Source organism: Alligator mississippiensis, chromosome 13 (genome assembly GCF_030867095.1).
Source record: "Alligator mississippiensis isolate rAllMis1 chromosome 13, rAllMis1, whole genome shotgun sequence".
NCBI classification, from domain to species: domain Eukaryota; kingdom Metazoa; phylum Chordata; order Crocodylia; family Alligatoridae; genus Alligator; species Alligator mississippiensis.
This window is the reverse complement of record NC_081836.1, coordinates 8,735,913-8,758,016: the sequence shown is the minus strand read 5'-3', so window position 1 is coordinate 8,758,016 and position 22,104 is coordinate 8,735,913. Positions and strand designations below refer to the sequence as shown.

The following is a 22,104-nucleotide window of genomic DNA, read 5'->3' as shown; positions in this document are numbered from 1 at the left end:
ATATCTATAGCTAGATATCTATAGATATCTATAGCTAGATATCTAGCTATAGATATCTTTAGATATCTAGCTATAGATATCTATAGATCTCTCTCTCTCTCTATATATATCTATCTATAGATATCTATAGATGTATATAGATATCTATATCTATATATGTATCTATAAATTAGTGGTGTTTCATTCTAAATGAGGGGAAAATGTGGATTTGGGGTTACTTTTTTAAATCTGAAAACTAGAGATTTTTTTAAATCAGAGAAAACCAGGATCCCTGGTCATCAGTTCTTGGGGCTGTTGGATTCTTGTGATAATAAGTTTAGCAGAATATAAAATACATCTTAGCTAATTTTAGCCTCCACAATGAGTACATGCAAGGATGGACTTGCTGACACTGAGTTGCATAGCAGAGACTACCAGCGCCTACCATTCCCAATGATATCATTAAGCCAAATTCAGAGGCCAGTCAAAGGGTGTCTGAAATAGCATAATTTACTAACCCCCGTGTAGAAATGATTCCATTTTATGTTCTCTGAGTCTTCACACCCACTTGCTGACATATCTATTTTTTCATTCTGTCCTTGGAAATCTGGTTTCGTGAATCAGCAAGTGATGGTTGGTGATGTGCACAAGGGCCAAAAAACCAGAGGCATGTTATAGCAGCCTAGTCTTGCCTTAGAAAATCTGACTGCTACTCAGCATCTCAGCCAGTCAGCCATGGTCAGTTCAGCAATGTCCCAAATGTAGTACTGTAAAGGGCAGTTCTTTCTGGGAAGGACGTGGTCTGCAAGGAGACTGTCACCCATCACGTTGGAGAAAACATGGGGAGACCAAATGAATTGCCTCACTCCTTGGCTAAATTAAAAAATATCAAGAAGGATCTCACTTCTCTTGCTGAATTTTGACTGATCTGCAAGAGTTAGCAGGCTGCTTGAAAGCTTCTGGATTATCATAGAGGTATGGTAATTAGAGGAGACCAGGATGAAGCGTGACACATTAAGGGCCTTAACCAAACTTACTGAAGTCAGTTAAGCATTTCTGTTGACATCAATGGGCTTCATATCAAACCCTAGAGCAGGGGAGTAGGAAACCTGGATTCAGTCCCATTATCTGACATCAAGCGTATTTCTTAACCTCTCTGTGCTCTCCTTGCCCATGGGGATAGTATGGGTATTACTATCACTCATCCCAGAGTATACATTCGACACGTGAATTTGAACGTCTAAACTGCACACAGAACCTGTGCAAGCATTTGTCTGTGCATTTATAACCCACGTTTGCTTAAGTTTCTATGCTAAATAATATAGATCCCTGCATGTATCAATATCCTTTTTAGGGGGCTATGCCTTTGAAGATGTGTGAGGCACAATTCAGAAGACCCTCAGGTTTCTGTGGCAGCTGCACAGGTCAAGAGAAGAGCTAAATTTGGCCCTTTGTGTATCCATCTGTCTGTGCATAGGGCTTTTAATGAATATCTTGGATAAATTCGAGGAAGGGATCTCTTTCATTATCCCCTTTAATAATTAGCCATCCAGAGAGGCAAAACACAAATAAGGGGAAAGCAAAGGGACTTAAGCCTAAATGTTGCGTGTCAAAAGATTCAACGAGCATGAAAGTTCATCTTTAATCTTTATGCAGAGACCCAGGGGATGGGATTCTTTGATCTTCTTTCTCTGTGTAATTATGGAATCTCCCAGTATTAAACAGAGACAGGTACGTGTTCAGACTAATGGAAGCGTATCTTTATCTATACTTCAATCATTGCACTGTATTTCATGAGTTCGTGTCTCAGGATAAATGGGATTGTTTAAAATTGGTTAATTTCTTAGCAACCCTGGGAAGGAAGGGGAGGATAAAAGAGCAAATGGTTCCACAGAGAGGCATGAGTGAATAATTAAATGATAAAAATAGACATATAAATATTTACACCCCCAGTTCAAAGAGCAATAGTCACAATACTGCAAAAGCACGCCTGGCAGACCCAGAGGGAAGGGACCAGCGTTCACGCTGAGGTCTGAACCTCCTCTCTGTGTCACGGCACGACCGTCTCTGCACCCACTGGTCACGGCACGACTGATAAAGCTGCCCACGTCGTTGCTGCTGATAACACTTCCCCTCCAGTGTTCCTGAACCGCATTTACAAGCACAGCTCCTTGCATCTGTGCTGTTCTGATAACTTGCCCACATAAACTCTGAAGTCCTAGTGAAAGGCTTAATACAGAAGATAAAGGAAAGCAAGAGAGATAAGAGATTAAATAGATGGAGCTGCGGTTCAGCTGGAGATCCTAGGGGTTAGGATGTTAGCCTAGGGCTTCCAAGACCTATCTTCAGGCCCCAGTTCAGGCTCAGACTTTCATAGTGACAAGTAAGCAAGTCCCTTCATTTCATTGTGCCGCCACTCATCTACAAATGGAGGCTATTTTGAGGAGAAATGCACTGAAAAACATTGAAGCCGTGACAGTACCAGACAAGTACCTCAGATAAGTGGAGGAGATGTTTTTGTCTTGCTGCTGAGCAGAGCAGCTCACTCTCCGCACTTATTCTTTCTGTATTCGTTTGCTCCCATTGACATATGCTGGTGCAAAGAAATCATCCTCTGCGTCATTCAAGAAACATGTGCAGTAATGTTCTTGTAGGTGATATGGATGAGCCGTAAAGGCACGCTTACCAACGAGGAGATATAACCTGATATTCATTCTGTGTTCCTATTTTTTCTGGTTTTAGCTAAGTGATGAAAACATGTTCTTATTCCACCCCCAACAGACTTGCACGTGCATATTGGTTACACCACTAGATATCTTGGTCATCAGAGACTGGTTGATGGAGATGGTTTCCTATGGGCTTCATAGAGTGAAAAATAAGCTATGTTTAATTCACTTAACTCTGTTCCTGAAGAGGAAAAAAGTTCACATCTTGGTGTGTAAATTTAAACGCTTGCATTTGAGAGTGAGCAGACACTGGTGTTACTTTATTCTCTTTGTGCTGTACCATGCTGTGATTTATAACGATGTATGTTTTGTATTTGTGTGAATTTTGTATTTTTCGAAAACCCAAATAAAAGTAACAAGAAAAAAAGTCAAGAGAGTTAGGTAGGCATGCAGGGAACACTTTCGGTATTAAAAATACCTTGCTGTCCTAGACAAGGCACAGGCCTCATTTATGCAACAAACTGTAAAGAGAAAACAGTTAAAAGATGGTTCTTGCACCAGATATTTTGCAACCCATTTCTTTGACCCCAAGAAATGACGCACGTAGTCAAGTGAAATGAAACAGTAATAAACAGCAAGGACAAATCAGACAATTTGCTGTGGATTTCACTTGTGCTAGGAGATAGAGTCCGTGACAAGTATCATAGAAAACAGTGGTGTTCAACCTCTGGCTTATGGAGGCATGTCATCTGGCCCACAGGGCTCCCCAGGAGTCCAGAAACTTGGCGGTGGGGGAGCAGTGGTGATTAATGCTGCCACTGCTCCCTGCCCCCATTAAATTCCAAGCCATGCAGCCAGATGACTTGGCCCCATGCACTGGGTCAGGCCAGCACACAGGATAGGGGTAATGGACCCAATCCAACATGCAGGGCCAGGACCTGGGTTTGCCCTATCCAGCATGGGGGGGGGTCAGGCATGGAGCCTGGGGCTCAATCTGGCACATAGGGCTCAGGCCATGCACCAGATTGCACCCGCACACCAAACCCATGCGGGATTGGGCCCATCAAGCCCAGGCAGGAGTCATGGACACAGCAGGGGCCACCATCCCTGCAGCTTTCACCCTGCTGTGCCTTAACCCACGCAGGGTCACCCATGGCACGAGTTTGGCTTGTCTGCAGCTTGAGGTGCAGTTTCCCCCAAACCCCTGCATCTATCTCCTTGAAACTTGGCAGGTTTTGTGGCCTCACCAGGGACTAGCACGCCTGCAGTTCTGACCCTACTGTGGCTTAACACATACCCATGACATTAGTTTTGCTTTCAAGAATTTGGGGTGCATTTTCTTCTGAACCCCTACATCAATCTTCTTGAAGCTTGGCAGGCTTCATGCTCTCAGTAGAGGTGACCATCCCTGCAAGTTTCATCCAAATCAGACAAAAAGCAATAAAGTTATAGATATTTCATTGATTCCCCATTATACCCTATGGCCAGATCTCCGAGGCAGCTCCGAATCTTTGGAGCTGCTTCAGCCGGATTGAAGCAGCAACCCAGTCTGGAGGTCTGGACTGGATCCCTGGCATCCAAAGGGCCCGGATCCGAAGCCAGATCAAATAGGTGCCAACTCGCTCTGGCCTAATGTACATGCTTACAAAAGATGAATATTAGAAGCCAGTGGGTGACATCTTGACCCTATAGAAGCCAATGGCAGTTTCCATTGTCTTGGCCAGGATCAGAATTTCATCTCATACAAGTATAAGTGAATTGTAATGCACCGTATACAATGAATATGGTAATGATCGGTGTCACAGGAGAACAGACCACATGCGTGACAGAAAGCCTTGTCTTATTATATAGCCTGCCTGTTGGAGTTTGACTTCTGGCAGCCTTGAGAATAACACTGGCGCTTGCTACGTTCCTATTAGATAAGCCTTTCTGCTCCTTTGCCCTCATGCTCTCCAGGCTAGTTTTAATTTGAGGCCAATTGATACAACTGCAGTGGTTTCAGTAGAAGTTTCTTAGATTACACCAGTCCAGGATTTGGCCCTTGATACTTGGCTTTACTGTTGCTCTGGTTTTCAGCTCACTTTGGCGCGATATTTTCATTCTCCTCCTCCGCGCCTGCTGCTTTGGTTGCGGTGGAATGGGAACCCGACCGTGTCTTAGTTCCAGCTGAGCTTTCCAAGCCACTGTGAGCAAGGGAGGTTGAACGTTGGCCACATTAAGCTTACCCCTCCCTATTAAAGAGCGCTTCAGGAAGTGCTGATAAAAGAGGGTTTCATCTCACTCCGATTAATTCACTGCCTTTCAAGTGAGTTGGAGCAGACTCACAGAATGAAGCACTAAGTGCTGTTCAAAAGGGCATGACCCTTAGTCTCATGAATCATCAAGCTTGTGAGAAAAAACACAAGGCGGTCACACACCCCGTGCTTTACTGTAAACAGAAGCAATAGCCATTATTCAGTCAGAGCACTAGACTGACCCCGTCCAGATATGCTGATTATAGGAGGCTGAGTAATAGATATTCTATTCAACAAAATGGTCTTCCTCTTCCAATAAAAGAGATCTTCCTTTTATTGAAGAAAAATGCTTTCTAATGTGTCGTTGAGGACAAGTTGTCTTTTTTGTGCATCCCTGCAATAAAATGCTGCTTTATCTGTTAGCCACGGTTTGGGAGACTGTACAAGGCGTTGATTTTGGTCATAAACTTATAAATACCATCAGGAATCTTGTAATCAAATGACGCTACGTGGGCCGTTGGAGCATAACCAATTCCATTTGGCATGAAAGGCAAACAAAAAACTTCTAGATTGGGCCCCTTGCTCAAAATATTTTGCAGACAGGTCTTTATCTGGAGAATGGAGTTAAATAAATAAGCCTTCTCTGTGGAAATGTTCATCTTTTTGCATTAAGCCATTTCCCAATTCCAGGCATTTTGCTGATCAGTCCTGTTTTCACAATCTCTGTCACATGAAAAACTTAGGAGGCTTTGCAGCGTTGCTAAAAAATGCCACAGCACTCTGTGTTCTTCCTTTCCCTTCCCTTCTCACATAAAAACCCCGGATGGTTTGGAGGCGAGGTCATGGCTCATTTAAACAGGATGGTATGACCGACTGAACCGCCATTGTCCTCTTCAGAGATGCTGGCTTACGTGGAAATTAAAAAGATTGGGTCAGAAAGATCTAAATTGGTACCACCATACTCTGTCATCTTGTGATGGATACAGCAGGGGGACAGAAGACCATTCTTTATGCTCCTGTCTGTGCTGATGACTCCTTATGTGATCTGGTGAAAAACCTCTCTCTGTTTTCTCATCTCTAAAATGGGAATTATTATTTCCCAATCTCAGAAAGAGAGTTGGAGGTACTGAGGTTTACTTAACAGATGTCTGCTAAATGGTTGAAGATCTTTAGAGAAATGATGCAAGGCTACAGCAGGAGATAATAATTATAGTAACTAGAAGTCTTCCGTTAACCTCTTGACTAGGTACGGGAGGGTGAGGGAAGGTTGTGAAACCCAAAGAGGAAGAAAATTGGCAGAAAGGAAGAGTCCAGAAATAGCCCCCAAGAAGCTACCAAATATATATATAAATATATTTATATATATATATATATATAAAATATATATATATATTTGGTAGCTTCTTGGAGGCTATTTCTGGACTCTTCCTTTTTGCCAGTTTTCTTCCTCTTTGGTATGTGTGTGTATATGTATATGTGTGTGTGTATGTGTATATATATATATATATATATATATATATACACACACACACACCCCCCGAAAATTAGGAAAGAGAGGGGAGCATCATTTTTGCAAGAAAAGAGGCACTGATTTTGTCTCAACTCTGCCTAGGAAAACCTACTTGCCCATGGAGACAGCATATTCATTAAAGAGCCTTCTGTAAACCAACACCTTAAAACAAAGAGGCAAAAATGTGCATTGTAGTCAACGGGTGAAATTCTGGACCTATTGAAGTCAATGGCAAAATTCCCACTGGTTTCAGTGGAGCCAGTTTTTCCCCCAAACAGATTAATATCCTGACGTCTCAGATATCATAAGTTCCATTATAATATGATCTTATTGTGCGAGTGTAGTTGGAGTCGTATTCACTATCATCTACCTTGTAAACACACAGATGTTTAACCTCAGTACAATTTATCTTGGTGGCAATCTCTGTAAAACTCCTTTGGAAAAGAGGTGTCGGTGTCCCCGCCCCGTGCTCAATTCTAGATTTCTAGGCCATGCCTGACTGATGTGGAAGATAGCCGAAGGAATTATTCATATCGAGATTATATAACTCTGCATGTTACAGGGAGGATTTCAAGTGGTAGCTTTCAAATAAGTGATACAAAGAGAATATAGATCATTCAATTTTTTTTTCATTTTTCATTAAAGTTTTTTTGGCTCTGACAGAAGCTGACAGAACTTCAAACTCTCAGCCCCCTCGCAAAATCAAGCCTTTTTATTCTATTTGCAGGGATTTAAAGGGTAGGGAAGAATAGTCACCTAGATCTTAAAGAACTGGGGCCTCAGGTTTTTGCAACTCTGGGAAAAGAAATTGAGAGGGGTAGCCAACTGCAGGAAAAGGCTGTATGACCCTAACAGTCATTGGGAATGGAAACCCAATGCAGTACAGGTTCAGGATAGCCCAAGATCATGGTTGAATTTTGCAAGAGGTCCGAGCTGGATCCAGAGTCAAGTTTCATAAAAAATACCAAACTCTTCAGCATCTTCTCATCTCGGGAACCCTGACCTTTAGCTGCGTTCAGACCAACATAGGCAGACAAGGTGCTTTTGGTTCAGACCAACATCAAATTTCACAATTTATGCACATCTCCAGCTTGGTATAACCTGGCTGTTCATGGAACATGCGGTCACCATGGCCTATTCAATCCTTGGTCTTTTCTGCCAAGAATAACAAGAGCGACAGGGCAATGATTATTTTTTTGTGATGTGGACACCTGGGCACCATCTTCTAATGCTGGCCTGAAACTCCCAACCCTTTTCATTTAAAATATATCACTGCTGGTAAAGGCTTTTGGACGTCACTGGCCCAGCCAAGATTCAAATCAGCTCCTCAAAAGATGAAAGAGTTCAGGTCTGAATACATCTAAGCCAATGAATCTCTAAGCATACAGAATAGTAGGGCTAGTCTGTTTTGGGGAGTGCATTTTGGGGAGTCTACTATGGGAGTGCAAGGTAAGGATTGGTTGCATACAGAATAGCAGGGTTAGTCTATTCTGTATGGTAAGCATGCAGAATAGCAGGGCTGGTCTATTTTGGGGAGTGCAAGGTAAGGATTGGTTAAATCAGAAATTGTTCACTTAATGAGCTGTTTCTTTGTATTCAAGTTGGTTGGTTACTTTTTGTTGAAAGTGAGCACATTGCATTTGGTATTAAAAATGTTCCTTTATGTTCAGGTTTGCCTGTATTCTCAGTTGCATCACTTTATCTATAGCCATATAGCTACAGTGGTACACACACATACCTGTACAGGTGTCCTTGTCCTGATATGGGAATAAAGGCATCCTCACCAGAATATATTATTCCATCAGCTCTGTTAGAATTGACTAGAACATCTTAGTCAATTCTAATAGAGATCTAATATCAGGAACCTTTTAACCCACCAGCTCTTTCCCACCTTTTTCATATCACAGACACCCAGCAATATTATGTGAGAGTCATAGATGACATCACACTTAACCTTATGATGAGTGAACCAACTTTTAGATGCTATGGCTTCAGGGGGAGATGCAGATGCACCATCCAGTCCCTTAACAAAAAGTGTCTCCAAGGAAAAACTGCTCTGCTTTCCACCCTCCTTAACAATCAAAAGGCCCACATACTTCTCAGGTAAGAAGGAATGAATAAGCTTAGTGGTAGGGTTTAACGTTAAAAGTACTATGCAGGTGAAACACTGGAGTCACCTGTGAGCATGCTTTTTTTCTAGCATCACAGTCAAATAATTCTACTCAAGTCAGTGAAGTTCCCCCAGCACAAAAACTGGAGGGCAATAAGCTCTAATCATGAAATAAATGGTGGCGTCTTACTGCTTGAGGTATAAAAGGAAATCTTTTCCTTCTTTCCTTGTTAGACATCGCTTGTTAAAGAAAGTGCATGCTCTTTGACCAGGAGGCTCCTCAGAACTAAGCAGAAAAAGACAATGAAGTTAGGAGGGAAAGCATTACAGACTTGTTTGAAAGGTCTTTCCTGTTCAGCGTATGTTCTGCCAGACCGGTGGTTCTTGACCTTTTCGGACTCAAAGCACCCCACGGAAAACTCCACCTCCGTTTTCACTTGTTTCCCGACTACAGAAAAATACTAGGGCAATTCTTCTGTTGCAAAGATCTCAGAAAGACCACAACAGGGCTGAAAGGGGTTTTTTTTGACACTGTGGATTCTTATTTGAAATCTCTTGAGTTTCTCTTGTGAATCATGTGTAGGTGTTTGCACACCTAACAGTGCTAATATCATGAAAGTACCCAGATTGAGAATCACAGTGTTAGAGGTTCTTGATTTGTTTATTGCACAGGTTGCCTGATGAACTGTTTAGGGAATTCAGAATTTCAAATGACATCTCTATCTTAACTGGGATGGGATTTCTACTATGGAGCCAGCAGGGTTGTGACAGCGGGAGTGGGAGCATAGCCTGGTTCTGGAACCAGCCTCAGTGTATCACATCCTTTTCTTGTGCCAGCAAAGTTAAAGGTTATGTTGACCAGATCCTACTCCATCTATTAAGCACATAATAGGATCTATCTATCTAATATATAGATATATTATATTATCTATATATATTCAACAACAAAAAAACAGTGAGGAGGTTAAAAGCATTGCCAGGATTGGAGCAGGGTGAAAAACAGAATCACACTTCAGCATCTAATAGACTGAGATCTGACTCCCTCGCCCCCAAATCAATAATTCTCAGACATCTAAACACTTGATAATGCCAACAATAAGGTACTTTGCCAAATGCCATTCAGGTGACATTAGCTGCATTAAAAAAAAATTGCAAGGTGAAAAAAAAAATTAACCAGAGGACCACTCTATGGCTAAAAAAATCCAATGCAGAGCACCTCTTTCTCCCCCCTTCATTTCGTATTCATCTTCTCATGTCTCCACACCACATTTGACCATTTTGGCTGCTTACAGACATGAATAAAAAAATAAATGGTGCTTTACTTTAGGCTCAGCGAGACCTGAGCCCAACACATGCCGAAGAGAGGCATTGTATTAATTGGACCCAGCCCACCCAACCTCTGTATAGATTGGGAGCTTCAGTGGGGCTTTTTGGCGCTTTTATCTAATCTTTCCCTGAGTGTGTAGAAGAGCCCTGAATTCTCACAAAATGAACTATCCATGAGGCATACAACCCTCTCCTCCCCTGCACAAATACACTTCTGAGCTGTGTCTTGCATTCATAGATTCATGCATTGTAGAGTCGGAAGGGACCACAAAGGATCATTGTGTCCGACCCCCTGCCCCTGGCAGGAAAGAGGACCGAGGTCAGATGACCCCAGCCAGGTGACTGTCAAGCTTCCTCTTGAAGACCTCCACATTAGGTGATAGCACCACCTCTCTCGGCAGCCCATTCCAGATTCTGGCCTCCCTTACTGTGAAAAATGTCTTCCTAATGTCTAACCTAAATCTACTCTCCACTAGTTTGCACCCATTTTTCCTAGTTACTCCTAGGGGCACTCTGATAAATAGCGTATCTCCAATTCCCTGTTGTCCTTCCTTGATAAACTTATAGGCAGCTACAAGGTCTCCCCTCAAATGTCTCTTGTGAAGGCTGAAGAGATCCATAACCTTCAACCTCCCCTTGTAGGGTCTTTCACAGATGCCACTAATCATGCAAGTGGCCATCCTCTGGACCCTCTCCAGATTCTCCGTGTCCCTCTTGAAGTGCAGCGCCCAGAACTGGACACAGTACTCCAACTGTGGCCTGACCAGTGCTGCATAGAGGGGGAGCATCACCTCCCTTGATCTGTTGGTCATGCATCTGCTAATGCAGGACAAGGTGCGATTGGCCTTATTGATGGCCTCATTTCACTGCCGGCTCATGTTCATCTTGGAGTCAATTATGACTCCAAGATCCCATTCAGACGCTGAGCTGCTGAGGAGGTCATCCCCCAACCTATAGGTGTGCTGGGGATTCCTCCTCCCTAGGTGGAGTACCTTGCATTTGTCTTTGTTGAATTGCATCCTATTTCATTCTGCCATTGATCCAACCTGTCCAGGTCGGCCTGTATCTGCTCCCTGCCCTCCGGTGTGTTAACTTTGCCCCATAACTTGGTATCTGCAAACTTGGAGAGGGTACTCTCCACACCCTCGTCCAAATCGCTGATGAAGATATTAAATAGCACCGGTCCAAGGATCAAACCCTGCGGGACATCACTGCCCACCTCCCTCCAGGCTGAGACCGACCCGTCCACCACCACTCTCTGGGTGCGGTCCCTTGGCCACCCACCTGACTGTGTAGGTGTCCACTCCACAGCCTGCTAGCTTCCCTATAAGAGTAAGATGAGAAACTGTGTCGAAGGCCTTCCTAAAATCCAGGTAGATGACATCAGCCTCAGCTGCCATGTCAAGACAATGTGTGACCTGGTTGTAAAAGGCTGTAAGGTTTGTCAGGCAGGATCTACCTGTGATGAACCCATGGTGGTTTCCTTTCAGCATCATTTCCTCTGCTGGGCCTTCACAAATGCATTCTTTGATGATTTTTTCCAGTATTTTCCCAGGGATAGAGGTAAGATTGGCTGGCCTAAAGTTACCCAGCTCATCCCTTCTCCCCTTCTTGAAAATGGGTACCACGCTGGCCCTTTTCCAGTTCTCAGGGACCTGGCTGCAGCACCACGAGTGCTCAAACAGTCATGCTAGCAGCTCAGCTATGACACTGGCCAATTCCTTCAGCAGCTGTGGATGGAGGTCATCCGGGCCGGCTGACTTGTACCCATCCAGCCCTTCCAAGTGCTCCTTAACTAAGTCAGCACTAACCTTTGGTGATCTGGTGTCTTTTGGACATCTATGTTCTAGGTGGGGGAATTGTCTCAGTCATTCTTATTGACCTGCAGCCCCAAGCAGAGCTATCTGAACCAGTCATGGTTGAGAGGAATGCAAATACTCTCTGCAGCAGGGCATGTGCCCAGGTGATGGTCACTCCCTTGGCTGACATATCTATTAAGGTCTCCAGAACTAAAAGGCATGAGCTAATATAACTTAAGGCAAAGCTTTGCAGACCAGGGCTGTAAGATCTCATATCATCTGTGTGGTAGCATGGAAGGGAGCTATAACACCCACCATCCAGTTATGCATAGAAGCTATTAATGCAGCAGGAAGGGACACATACATGTACCCATACATGCATACCCTGCACACATATTATGCACACACCAGACCTCCTGATTTCCAGGTCTCAAATGATCCAATGAAGTAGGGAGGAGTTCAGGATTTGGTTTGTAATGATCTAGTATAGCCATTACTTTGGCCAAATTCCCTATTGCCATACTTTTGCTCAACCCTATTTAAATTAGTCATTCCATGCGCTTGTAAGCAGTTTCACAATGTTGAGTAAGGAAGCTGATTACGGAGCTGTGGACCAGAGATGTTCCAGAAGTGGAAGCCGTTAGTGTTGATGACATTCCTGACCATAGCCCCAGCTACATCCAAAGGGCTACATGGGAGAACATTTTAATTTAGTGCTACTTCCTAGTACCAAAGAACCTGAGAAGGGTCAAGCTAAAGCCCAGGATTTGAGCAATCTTGGACATTGCAAAAATTCAGACCGGGTTCATGATCTGAACTAGGAAGGCTATTTTCATGGAGGTTACCAAGAGTGCTCAGAGATGGTTATAGGTGGCTCACCCCCAGATTGTGGTCATTAGTGGTGAATAGCAGTTATTGCATTTCTTTTATTTGCAGCTTCCACGTGCTTAGAAATCAGCAAGGACCAGCTCAGGTGCATATTTGAAAAGGAACCACCAATAATCATGGGTATGAAAATAAGCAGAGGCAGTAAACAGCCTTCCCCTTTTCATTCTTCTGTCCTTTCCTTAGATAACTTGAGAATATCAAGTTATTGATATATTCAGTAATATTCGTTGTGCCATCCTCACAGCTTCATTGTGCCACCCCCACCTTCATTGCGCCATCCTCACAACTTCCGGATGCACTTGATATGGGTCATTACTGAGAGTCCTTAATATTCTCAAGTGGAGGAAATAGTCACCCCAGGAGAGAGCACAGACACCAGCAGACTCTCCCTATGCCTGAAGAAGGGTGTTTGCGGCAGAAAGCTTGCACAGAACAATTTTCCCAACTATTTAATTGGTCTAGTAAAAGATATCACATTTGCCCAAAGAACTTTGTCTGCCTCAACCCAAGAGATGCATTTCTGTATACTCTTTGCAGATAACTCTACACTTCAGAGCTTATGGTACCAGATTGCAAGCGAGATGTAAAAAAAATTAAAATAAATGTGTATCTGAATACTTAAATGTAGCATTAGCATGGTTTAGATAGGTCTTGTCTGAAAACATGGCATCTAATTAACCCATCCAGATCCCGTAGTGAGACAAACACTTGGACACAAAAAAATAGACATTGGTTTGCCCAAGTTCTTCTGTGAGCATCCAAATGCAGACATCTGTATTTGAAAACTAGTCTCAGTCCTTTTTTTTTTTCCAAGCTGTCTCATAATGCAGGGCAAGATTGAGGTTTTTATGCCTATGTTTGTGAAGGGTCACAAATTCATTCCAGTCCTCTTCTCAGATGATTTAGACTATTCATTCATTTTATGCCTTACCACCTCCAGACTAGCTCACTGGCCTTATTTATGGTTTTATTGCAGTTGCAATTACTGTTTTAATCTCATAGTCTCTTAGGCTCAGGCCCTCAGCCCGCATAAATCAGGAAAGCTCCATTAAAGTCAATGGAGTTACATGGATTTACACTGACATAACATCTCGCCATCAGTCTTTAGATTTATTGGAGAACATGTAGAACCCTTTGGAGGACAGATGCTTAGACTATTACCCCTCCATCCTTATGCTCCCACTGAAGTCAATCTCAGCATCCCTATTGACAGCATCGGGGCCATTCGGGATAATCATCATACACATTTGCATTTGGCATCTCGCCTAGCAGCAGGGTTTCTGGAGAAGCAAGCAATTGGCTTTGGAGACTGCAAAGGCATTGAGGTTCTGCATGTGGTCTCTATGGTAAAGTAACTGGTCAATAGCGGTCCATAATGTGGCTGAAAGAGCATTGTCTCCTATGTGTGCTATAGAACGGCTCACCTGTAATAAGAATGGTTCTCATGAGGACTGTGCATGGTAACAGCACCTAGAAAATCATAGCTGATATTAAGGTGGTAATTTAAAACCTCCAACTGAGATCAAGGCTTCCTTCTGTTAGGATGCTGACAGCTTCTATCAGACACTTTGAGATCTACAGATGAACAGTGCTAGGAAAGCCTCGTGTTAACGATGCTGAGTGTATAAAGTTTAATTAACTGAACACCAACCACAACCACCAGCATCAGAGAGTAGCATAATAGCAGGCATAGACATAGGAGGTGGCTCCTGTCCCAGTGAATATACAGTCTACATCAATGGAAGATGGGGGGAAGAAATCATTATCAGCCTCCTTTTGCAGATGGGAGGCAGGGCTCCAAGAACCTTGCCCAGATCGCAGAGGGAGGCTGCAGGAGAGGCAGGGACCGACCCCATATTTTTTGAGGCCTGGTTCAACCCTCTCAACTACACGTTTGTCATACCTAGTAGAGGCAAAAAAGCTAGCTATCTGTCTCCTGTTTGCTGAAGCTGTATGTTGGCCCTGTCCTTTCCTCCAGAAATCAAACTGCAGCCCTTGAAAACGAGGCAGATCTCATTAGCTTTGTTCTGAAAATCATTATCATCCTCTGCAAATTCATCAGATTCTGAGCCGTAGGATCTCAGAAAAAGTAACAGAAGCATGACAAGGCCTGACCTGATTAGTTACCAATCTGAAGCAAGCTGAACATTTCTCATTCCCACTTACGTACCCACTACCGCTGTCGTCCTCACAATTAAATCTGTACCGTTCCATTTCCCGGCTGCCTGGCTCTGGAAGAGGGACCCCAGGACTGTCATATCCTGCATGCTTGGCAAAATTTGAGAGGCTCTAAAACAGACACACAAACATCTGCTTCCAAATGTGATTAGTCTGAGTGGAGCCGCTGGGAAAAGAGTGGCTTCGTCTGCCCTCCCTACCCAAGCCAAAAACTCCTACAGACTTCATAGTTTTGCATTTCTGATAGGTGTGACTTACTGCTAGGCATTTTACAGCCCTGTCTTGCTAATATCTATGATCCTGCAGCAATAACAAATGTATCATGCAGCCCCCCTCTATCCTCCCCAAGGGATATAATAATTGCAACCAGAGAAATTTGGGTTGGATATTAGATGTGGGTGGTTCGGCATGGAAACACATTCCCCGGGGGGGCTGCGAGATAGTCATCACTGGAAGATCTAAAGCTCGGGTTTGGCAAACCTTTGCCTGGGCTGGTTTGGGCAGGGAGGATCCTGCCTTCAGCAGGAGATTGGTGACCTCCTTGAGGTACCTTCCAGCTCTGTTCTTATCCCCGTGTACAGATAAGGACCTGGGGCACAGAGGTGAAGTAAAATCGCCCAAGGAGTCTGTAGCAATGCCAGTCTCCTGAATTTCAGCCCAGTGCTTTAACTGCAACCAAGTCCTGCCTCTGTTTCACGCTGGACCCTGGCTAAGCACCATACTTAAAACAGACCAGCAAAGATGTCTTTGCACATTTTTCCGGTACATGTCCATCCTATCCTAGTGCTGTTATCACACCCAAGTATCTGCTCTCAGAAGAATCTCCAATGCCTCCTCTATCTGGAAACTGTGCTATACAGATTAAGTGGCATCACATTGCACAAAGTCTTCGCCATTTCCAGCTTCCCCATGGTGGAGGTGGCATGACTTCATTAGAGAAGTCCTCTTCAAGTTGGCTGAAATCTCCCCAATTCCAATTCTTACAGTTGCTTCCAATACATCTGAAGTGAGGCTGGTGGATGAAGCCAAGTGTAAAGGGAATAAAGGAAATGAGAAGACAGTCACTGAAGCAGATGAGCCAGAAGAGAGGAAGCCGGAGCCTCAGGGACCGGGGCCATTCTTTTACATTGGTGGTGCTAATGGAGCAGGGTTGTAAGTAGTTCTTCTCCTATGGTACTTCAACTACAATCCTCTGACCTCCTGTTTAGGACAAGTTCTTCCTGGATGTCCTGTAATATTGCTTTCACTGCTAAGGAAATAGTCATTTATTCTTTTCTGGCTCTGCCTGGCTTTAACTTCCAGCCTCCAAATTCTGTTGTGTTGTTCAGAAATCACTGAGCCAAGCAGGGTCGGTGCCCCGCAGCCACCCTGGTTTTAACCGATCAACACTGTATAACATGAGCTCCTGCACAACACGGCTGGTGTCATCTGGCTTTTGGGAAAGCCTCTGAAAAGTATAGTTCCCCCCCATTCATTATCTGTTTTTTCCTGCTAACTGCAAGAGCCATCTGTTGTTATCAGTGGTCTGTTCTGTAGGTGGGCATTGACAAACTGTAGCCAAACCATTGCTCAACATTGTCTTTAATAAACTTCATCATCCCTATTTATTTATGGTGCCTAGGGAACCAGGCCTTGTTATTTTAGATGATCTACAAACACACAGACCATAACTGACTGAACTTTTTAAATCTTTGCCTTGAAGGCATTTTTCCCCCAGCCGTCACATCATTCCTGTAACCTGTTTTCTGAAACCTTTTTCATCTACCAAGATCTGCTTTGACACATGAACCTAAGAACCTTACATAGTCTAGATGCAAACTCTGGCAGTGGGGATGTACCAGGCTTCATATTTACTGATTTTCCCCCTAACTACCAAGATGCCAGCTCATTCTACAGGTTTCCCTCGCTTTATGTTGTACGTGTGATCCTGCAAAACGGTGCATAATTCGAATTGGCTTAGAGGAAACCCACTTTACAATGTAACAAATAGAGATACATTCCAAGATCTCGACTGTGCTGACCCCCTCGACTGTACTGATGTGGCGTCGTGGTGCTCCTGGGGCACCTGCTGCTTTGAGCAGTGGCCGTGGGTGCTGCTGCCAGGAGGCTTCATGGCTCACAACTACCGGGGTGCCGTTCTGATGGGCCCGGGCATCACCACCCACCGCAACCCCCCACCAAATAATTTTTTCTTCCTCCACCTATGGCATCAATGCAGTGCACAAAGCAGCTGATTGTCGGCTTCCGCCCCACCGATCACATAAGTGAATTTACCTCGCATAGAACAAATTTTTGGTATAAAAAGGGTCATCGCATAAGATTGAATTCGCACATACACAACCCGCATAAAGCAAGGGAAACCTGCCACGTGTCTGTACATCCCGTGACAACTTCATCCCCTCTTTTTGAGGTCTTTGATAGGTTTCTGGCCAAGCCTGGCACTGTGCAAAGGAATCCAGGATCCCGTGAGGACCACTTCCACCACTACAATAACCCTATTTGATATATCAGCCTTCATTAAAGAGGCTGTTACTTCCCAGGAACCGTGGTACCACCCCACTTGCTAAGTGTGAAGTGACAATCCCACCAGCATACACTCTAATTAACTAGAGAGGAGGGAGAGAAATTGTTTCCCTCCTTCTCTCTTCACCTCGGGGCTTCTAGGTGTTGTTGAGTCAGCCCTCCAAGAGACTCTCGGGGAATTTAAGGCCTCTGAGCTAATTAAGTCTTTATTAACAGCAGAAGCTGCTTTGCTTTTTTGTTTTCCTTGTAGGGTGAGCATCTACTGCAGGAGCAAGGGCTGGCAGCGTATCTATGACAACAAGAGGGAGGATTACAAACTGAAGTGGTGCGAGACCAAGTGTCGGGAGACCTATTACAACTTCAGAGAAGGTAAGGAGGTCGAAATGGGCTGTAAGGGAAGTGGTGACTCAGAGAGGCCATAAGGAGAAGATCCGTTCTCCTGCTGGGCAACAGCCTGGGCATCTTTGCAGGAGGGTAGAGGGGGGCAACACACACAGAGGTGAACTCAGACGAGGGTAAGCTGGTTTAAATGGGCAAGTCGAGAAGATGCCACTATACTGGCTCAGATAGCAAGATGAGGCCAGTTGTGTACATGGAGAGAGACGGAGGCAGCGTCTGGGTTGTGCTGTCATGGGCAACTTCTGCTCTTAGCCATAAAACTGCAACCCAGCTTAATAGTACATGACACCAAATGACTGAGCCATGCCGTACATCTAGACTTCATGGTACCCCCTGCCCGTTCCTTACATGCATGACCCAATACAGAGATCGTTGAAATGGTCAAGTGATGTGTGGCTGTTGGCAATGTGTATATATGGCTGCAAATACTCCAAGATCAGCTGTTTTGGGATGGATTCGGCATAGTCCAAAGACAGTCTGCAAGCTATTTCATAGTAACAACATTTTTCGTTTTGCTGCGTAGTGTTTACACAACGGTTTTAGCAACAGGGAACTGAGGCAGAGAAGAGCTAAGCTGGGACTTCCTAATGTGTTTGCCCTGTTCATTCAGAAGGATGGTAGGAGTTTTGAAAGAGGGGGAGTAGGTGCTCATGTTCAGCTGATGGTTTCCTACCTCCTCCTTTCAGCTCCTTGATAAGTCCTTTGTTGTGCTGGGAGTCCAAAGTGGTGATTTGCTTAATGATAGCCTGGGAATAAACACAGTGGGCTCAACTCAATGGCCCAGGGCTCCCTCCCTAGGTTTCTTTTAGCAGACCCAGACTGTGCTGTGCAATCCATTAAAGAGAGGGTTTATTGTTTTTAATACAGGTGAACAGCTTCTCTACCAGATCCCCAACAATAAAGTCCTTACTACCAAAATTGGCCTTCTGTGCAGCCTGCGGGAGTATGAGCGGGTGATGAGCAAAATCAGCAAGACCTTGAACACCAAGTAAGGCCTCTCCATCCCATCAGATGTGGCCATATTAGAAACCTATACTAATTGAAAGGGGTACCCTAAGCATGACCTGGCTGGACAAACAGCTACCGCTCTGGTTGGGGGTCACCCAAACGTTAGAGCTGGGCTTGGGAGAGCTCCCACAGGAATTCTTGGGTCATCCATTATTTTTTGGCTAAAACAACTCCTTCCTCCTATTTGCCATGATTCGGGGTTCCCTCTCTCCTCCTCAGGCATGTGGATTATGCTCTAATGAAACTTCTCTGCTTTGATCTTATCACATTTCAAAATCATTAAGCGAGTGATTCAGCCCAGGGCGTACAACTCCCCTGAGGATGGATAGCGCAAGGATTGGCTGAAAAGCTACCCAAGCCATTGCATTTAGCCTTGATTTCACTAGGTAGCGTGGTAATCATGGGGCATATCCTGCCAAGTAACCCAGCACAATCATATCTAGTGTTTAGTGTGGTTTCTCTTCACTCGTCTTCTCTTTTCTCAGGTTCTTTAATCTTTGATCTTTCTTCCCTGTTGCTTCCTTTTACTCTGCTTTTAAACTCAACACTCTGATCCCAAGTTCAATGGCGGCAAGGAGGGCCTTTCTACCGACTGCAGCAAGTCCTGGACCAGGCCCATGGTGACTTTGAACAGAACAAAGTAGTCCGCTTCTTGCACTCAGCAGCAATTTGATTGCTTGGTTCAGATCTTCTGCTTCACCTCATCTGATCTAACCTGCCCTAGATGTTCAGAGATACATGTTTTACTGGGCCTTACTTTGGTCTGCAGTTTTGTGGGCTCAGTTGTTCCTTCTCCTAAAAAAAAAGGAGCATGCATTTTGCTGTCTTTGCTTGCAGCTGTGCTAGAAACCACCTTCCCCCCTGCTCTGTGAGCTCAATCTGTTTGGGTATGAAAAGGGAGACAACAAAAAGGCACTTCTTTCTTCATTTCTTAAATTATTTTTGTTCCTGAGCCTCAAAGGAGGGAGTTAGGGAAAAAAAAACAACCAACCCTTCTTTTGTATGTCCCTGGGGCTCTAGAAACACACGATCCCCAAGGTACCCGTTGCCGTAACCCCCTCACGTGCTGCAGGTGAAAGATGAGATGGGAAGTCTGGAAGCTGTGGAGCAGTGGGTAGATATCAGACAACAGCACATTATCACCTCTGCTCCTGGGCTACCCGATCTATCAAAAAACCCCTCTGCCATGGTTACCTGAAACACCCTCAGTGTACAGCAAACCTAGCATATAGAGCCATCATCGAGGCCAACAGAAATACTCTAGAGCTTAAGGAAATAGTTGGTCCTGCAGTAGCACATGCTCTACCCCGAGCCCCAGAGACGGCTTTTTCCACAACATGAATCTATCCCAAGTGCTAGTTTTGCTCATACTTCTCCTGCCACTGATAAAGTATAGAAAACATTTATTCACCATTGCCCCAAAGCCAGAGGAAACCCAGGATAATATGCTTCTAGAGGGGCTCTGAGTTCAGACCCAGATTTAAACTTTGCTTCTTTTTCTTCTACGTCTCATGTCCTTGTCACAAACTAGATGTTTTTTTTTCCAGAATTTTGCACCAGCAGTGGCTCTTTCCAGTGCTGCAGCAAGGTCCTCCTTTGTACAGGTCAGCAAACCAACAGGTGCTGCATAGTCTGTCCTTCATCACATTCACAAATATTTGTGTCATTAGAGTAGCCCCATTTGATCGTGTTTGGTTTTGATCTTCCAGTTTGCATCCACATTCAGATTCAGACATCGCCATGTCGGCCAGTCTAGATCAGCCCCTCTGGAAAAGTCCTCCTGGGGCTCCAGGTCCATGGCAGTGCACCTGATTGCACATAATAGGCTACATTTCACTAAAATTTGGAGGGATTTAGAGTCTGGAGTTTAGACTTAGGTTTTTCCTTCAGCAGAGAAGGAAGACAGTTGTTAGGAGCAAGAACACCGGGGAATGCAACTGCAAAAGGGAAAAAGAAACAGAAAAAGCCATAATCCAAAGTTCTGCACAGGTGCATCAGCATCCTCCCTACCTCTTCCCTAAGAAGAATGCAAATGGAGATGGGGGACTCACACGGGTTTGTGACTTACCCCCATTTCTCCCACAGGATCCTGAAAATGGAAGATTTTTTTCCAGAATCCTATCGGCTGGACATAAAAGATGAGAGAGAAGCCTTCTTTGAAGCCTACAAAGGTGAGTAGCCTTGGCCCTGTGAGCAGCCAGTGAGGAGGTCAAGAGACCTCATGCTGGAAATAAGACTTCAATTTAGCTATCAGGGTGATTCCCAAGAGCAAATGTGCATTACCAGAGCTTCCCTGACCCTTTTGCTCCCCAGATCCCATACCATCCACTGGAGTCCTTGACATCACTGGTGCATTGTCAGGGTGCCCCTGTACCTCGCCAAACTGCCCCCAAGTCCGCAGGGAGAAAACGCCCTGCAGATAGTCCAGTTTCTGTTCTGTTCTGACTGGAGCCTGAGTAGTGTGAATATCCGTGACCTATGGCAGACAAGGTTCTTTGGGTAGATGTGATATCTTTTATTAGACCAACTAAATGGTTGGAAAAAAAGTTCTTTGCAAGCTTTTGGACACAGGCTTCATCAGGCATAGGGAGACTCACAGCCAACAACCCAGTGACCTACAGGATATTCTTCCAAATGCTAGCACTCCTGATGTTTGGGCCATTTAGAGATCATGACTTGCTTACCCCCAGTTTCTCTGACTCGGAGGATATTTTTCACTGAACATAGAGTCTAACTTCAGGTTGCTGGCCAGATCCTGGAGACTGACTTGCATCTTGGGACTCTGACTGTCAGACCCAGGCTTCCCACCTACTTATGTCCTCAGTGGCTTCCTTGACTATCCTCGTTAGCACGTCTGGTCGGCTGCTTGCTTGCTTCTCCACCCACCCACCCAGCCCATGCATCCTGGAGGCCTGTTGCATACATATGCATAGGCCCCACGGCCCTGCGGCTGGAAGCAGAACTCCCTTCAGGGCGTATTCTCTATTCGCTGAAGTTAGTAATGTAAGAAGGAAATGGGTGCAATTGAGGGCAGGTTTCCTGAAAGTGGGCAATGCTATTTCCTTAATATTCTCAGCTGCTGGTTGTTTAGACCAGTACTGAATTTGCAGCTTGAACCCAGAGCCCAACACTATGACAGATCACCCACAATCCAGTAGACACAAATGTAACCTCCTCATTTAATGCATGTAGCATTACATTAAGCTAATGTAATCTAATGAGTTTATCAATAGGTTGTCTCAGCTGTATTATGAGAAGTGGCCCAAGTAGCAAAATTCACTTCCAGCTCCCTCTCTCAAGTGATGCTAACACTGGGGAGTATTCACAGCCCCAGATCCCTTCGCTAATTGGGGTAGACAACATTTAGATGAATATCCAAGAAAGCATATTAAAGCAGTGTAGAAAAATGGGTGCTGTTTTTTTTGTTTTTTGTTTTACTTCCCCCACTAAGTTGGCACCCAGGGCACTTGCCCCTACTGCTCCC

At 44.5% G+C, this 22,104-nt stretch overlaps 1 protein-coding gene across 4 annotated transcripts in view; it reads left to right on the top strand.

Annotated features, from left to right (window-relative positions):
* TTLL10 (tubulin tyrosine ligase like 10) overlaps positions 1-22,104 on the top strand; it is a 155,167-nt gene that overhangs the window by 114,819 nt on the left and 18,244 nt on the right. For 3 of the 4 annotated variants that reach the window (XM_019493909.2, XM_019493907.2, XM_019493910.2), the window contains exons 6-10: positions 15,677-15,842; positions 17,464-17,582; positions 18,480-18,600; positions 20,168-20,224; positions 20,706-20,791. In XM_019493909.2, the coding sequence (XP_019349454.2) occupies positions 15,677-15,842; positions 17,464-17,582; positions 18,480-18,600; positions 20,168-20,224; positions 20,706-20,791 (549 nt within the window). The remainder of the gene's footprint in view (positions 1-15,676; positions 15,843-17,463; positions 17,583-18,479; positions 18,601-20,167; positions 20,225-20,705; positions 20,792-22,104) is intronic. The other variant, XM_014610095.3, reaches the window with a different exon arrangement.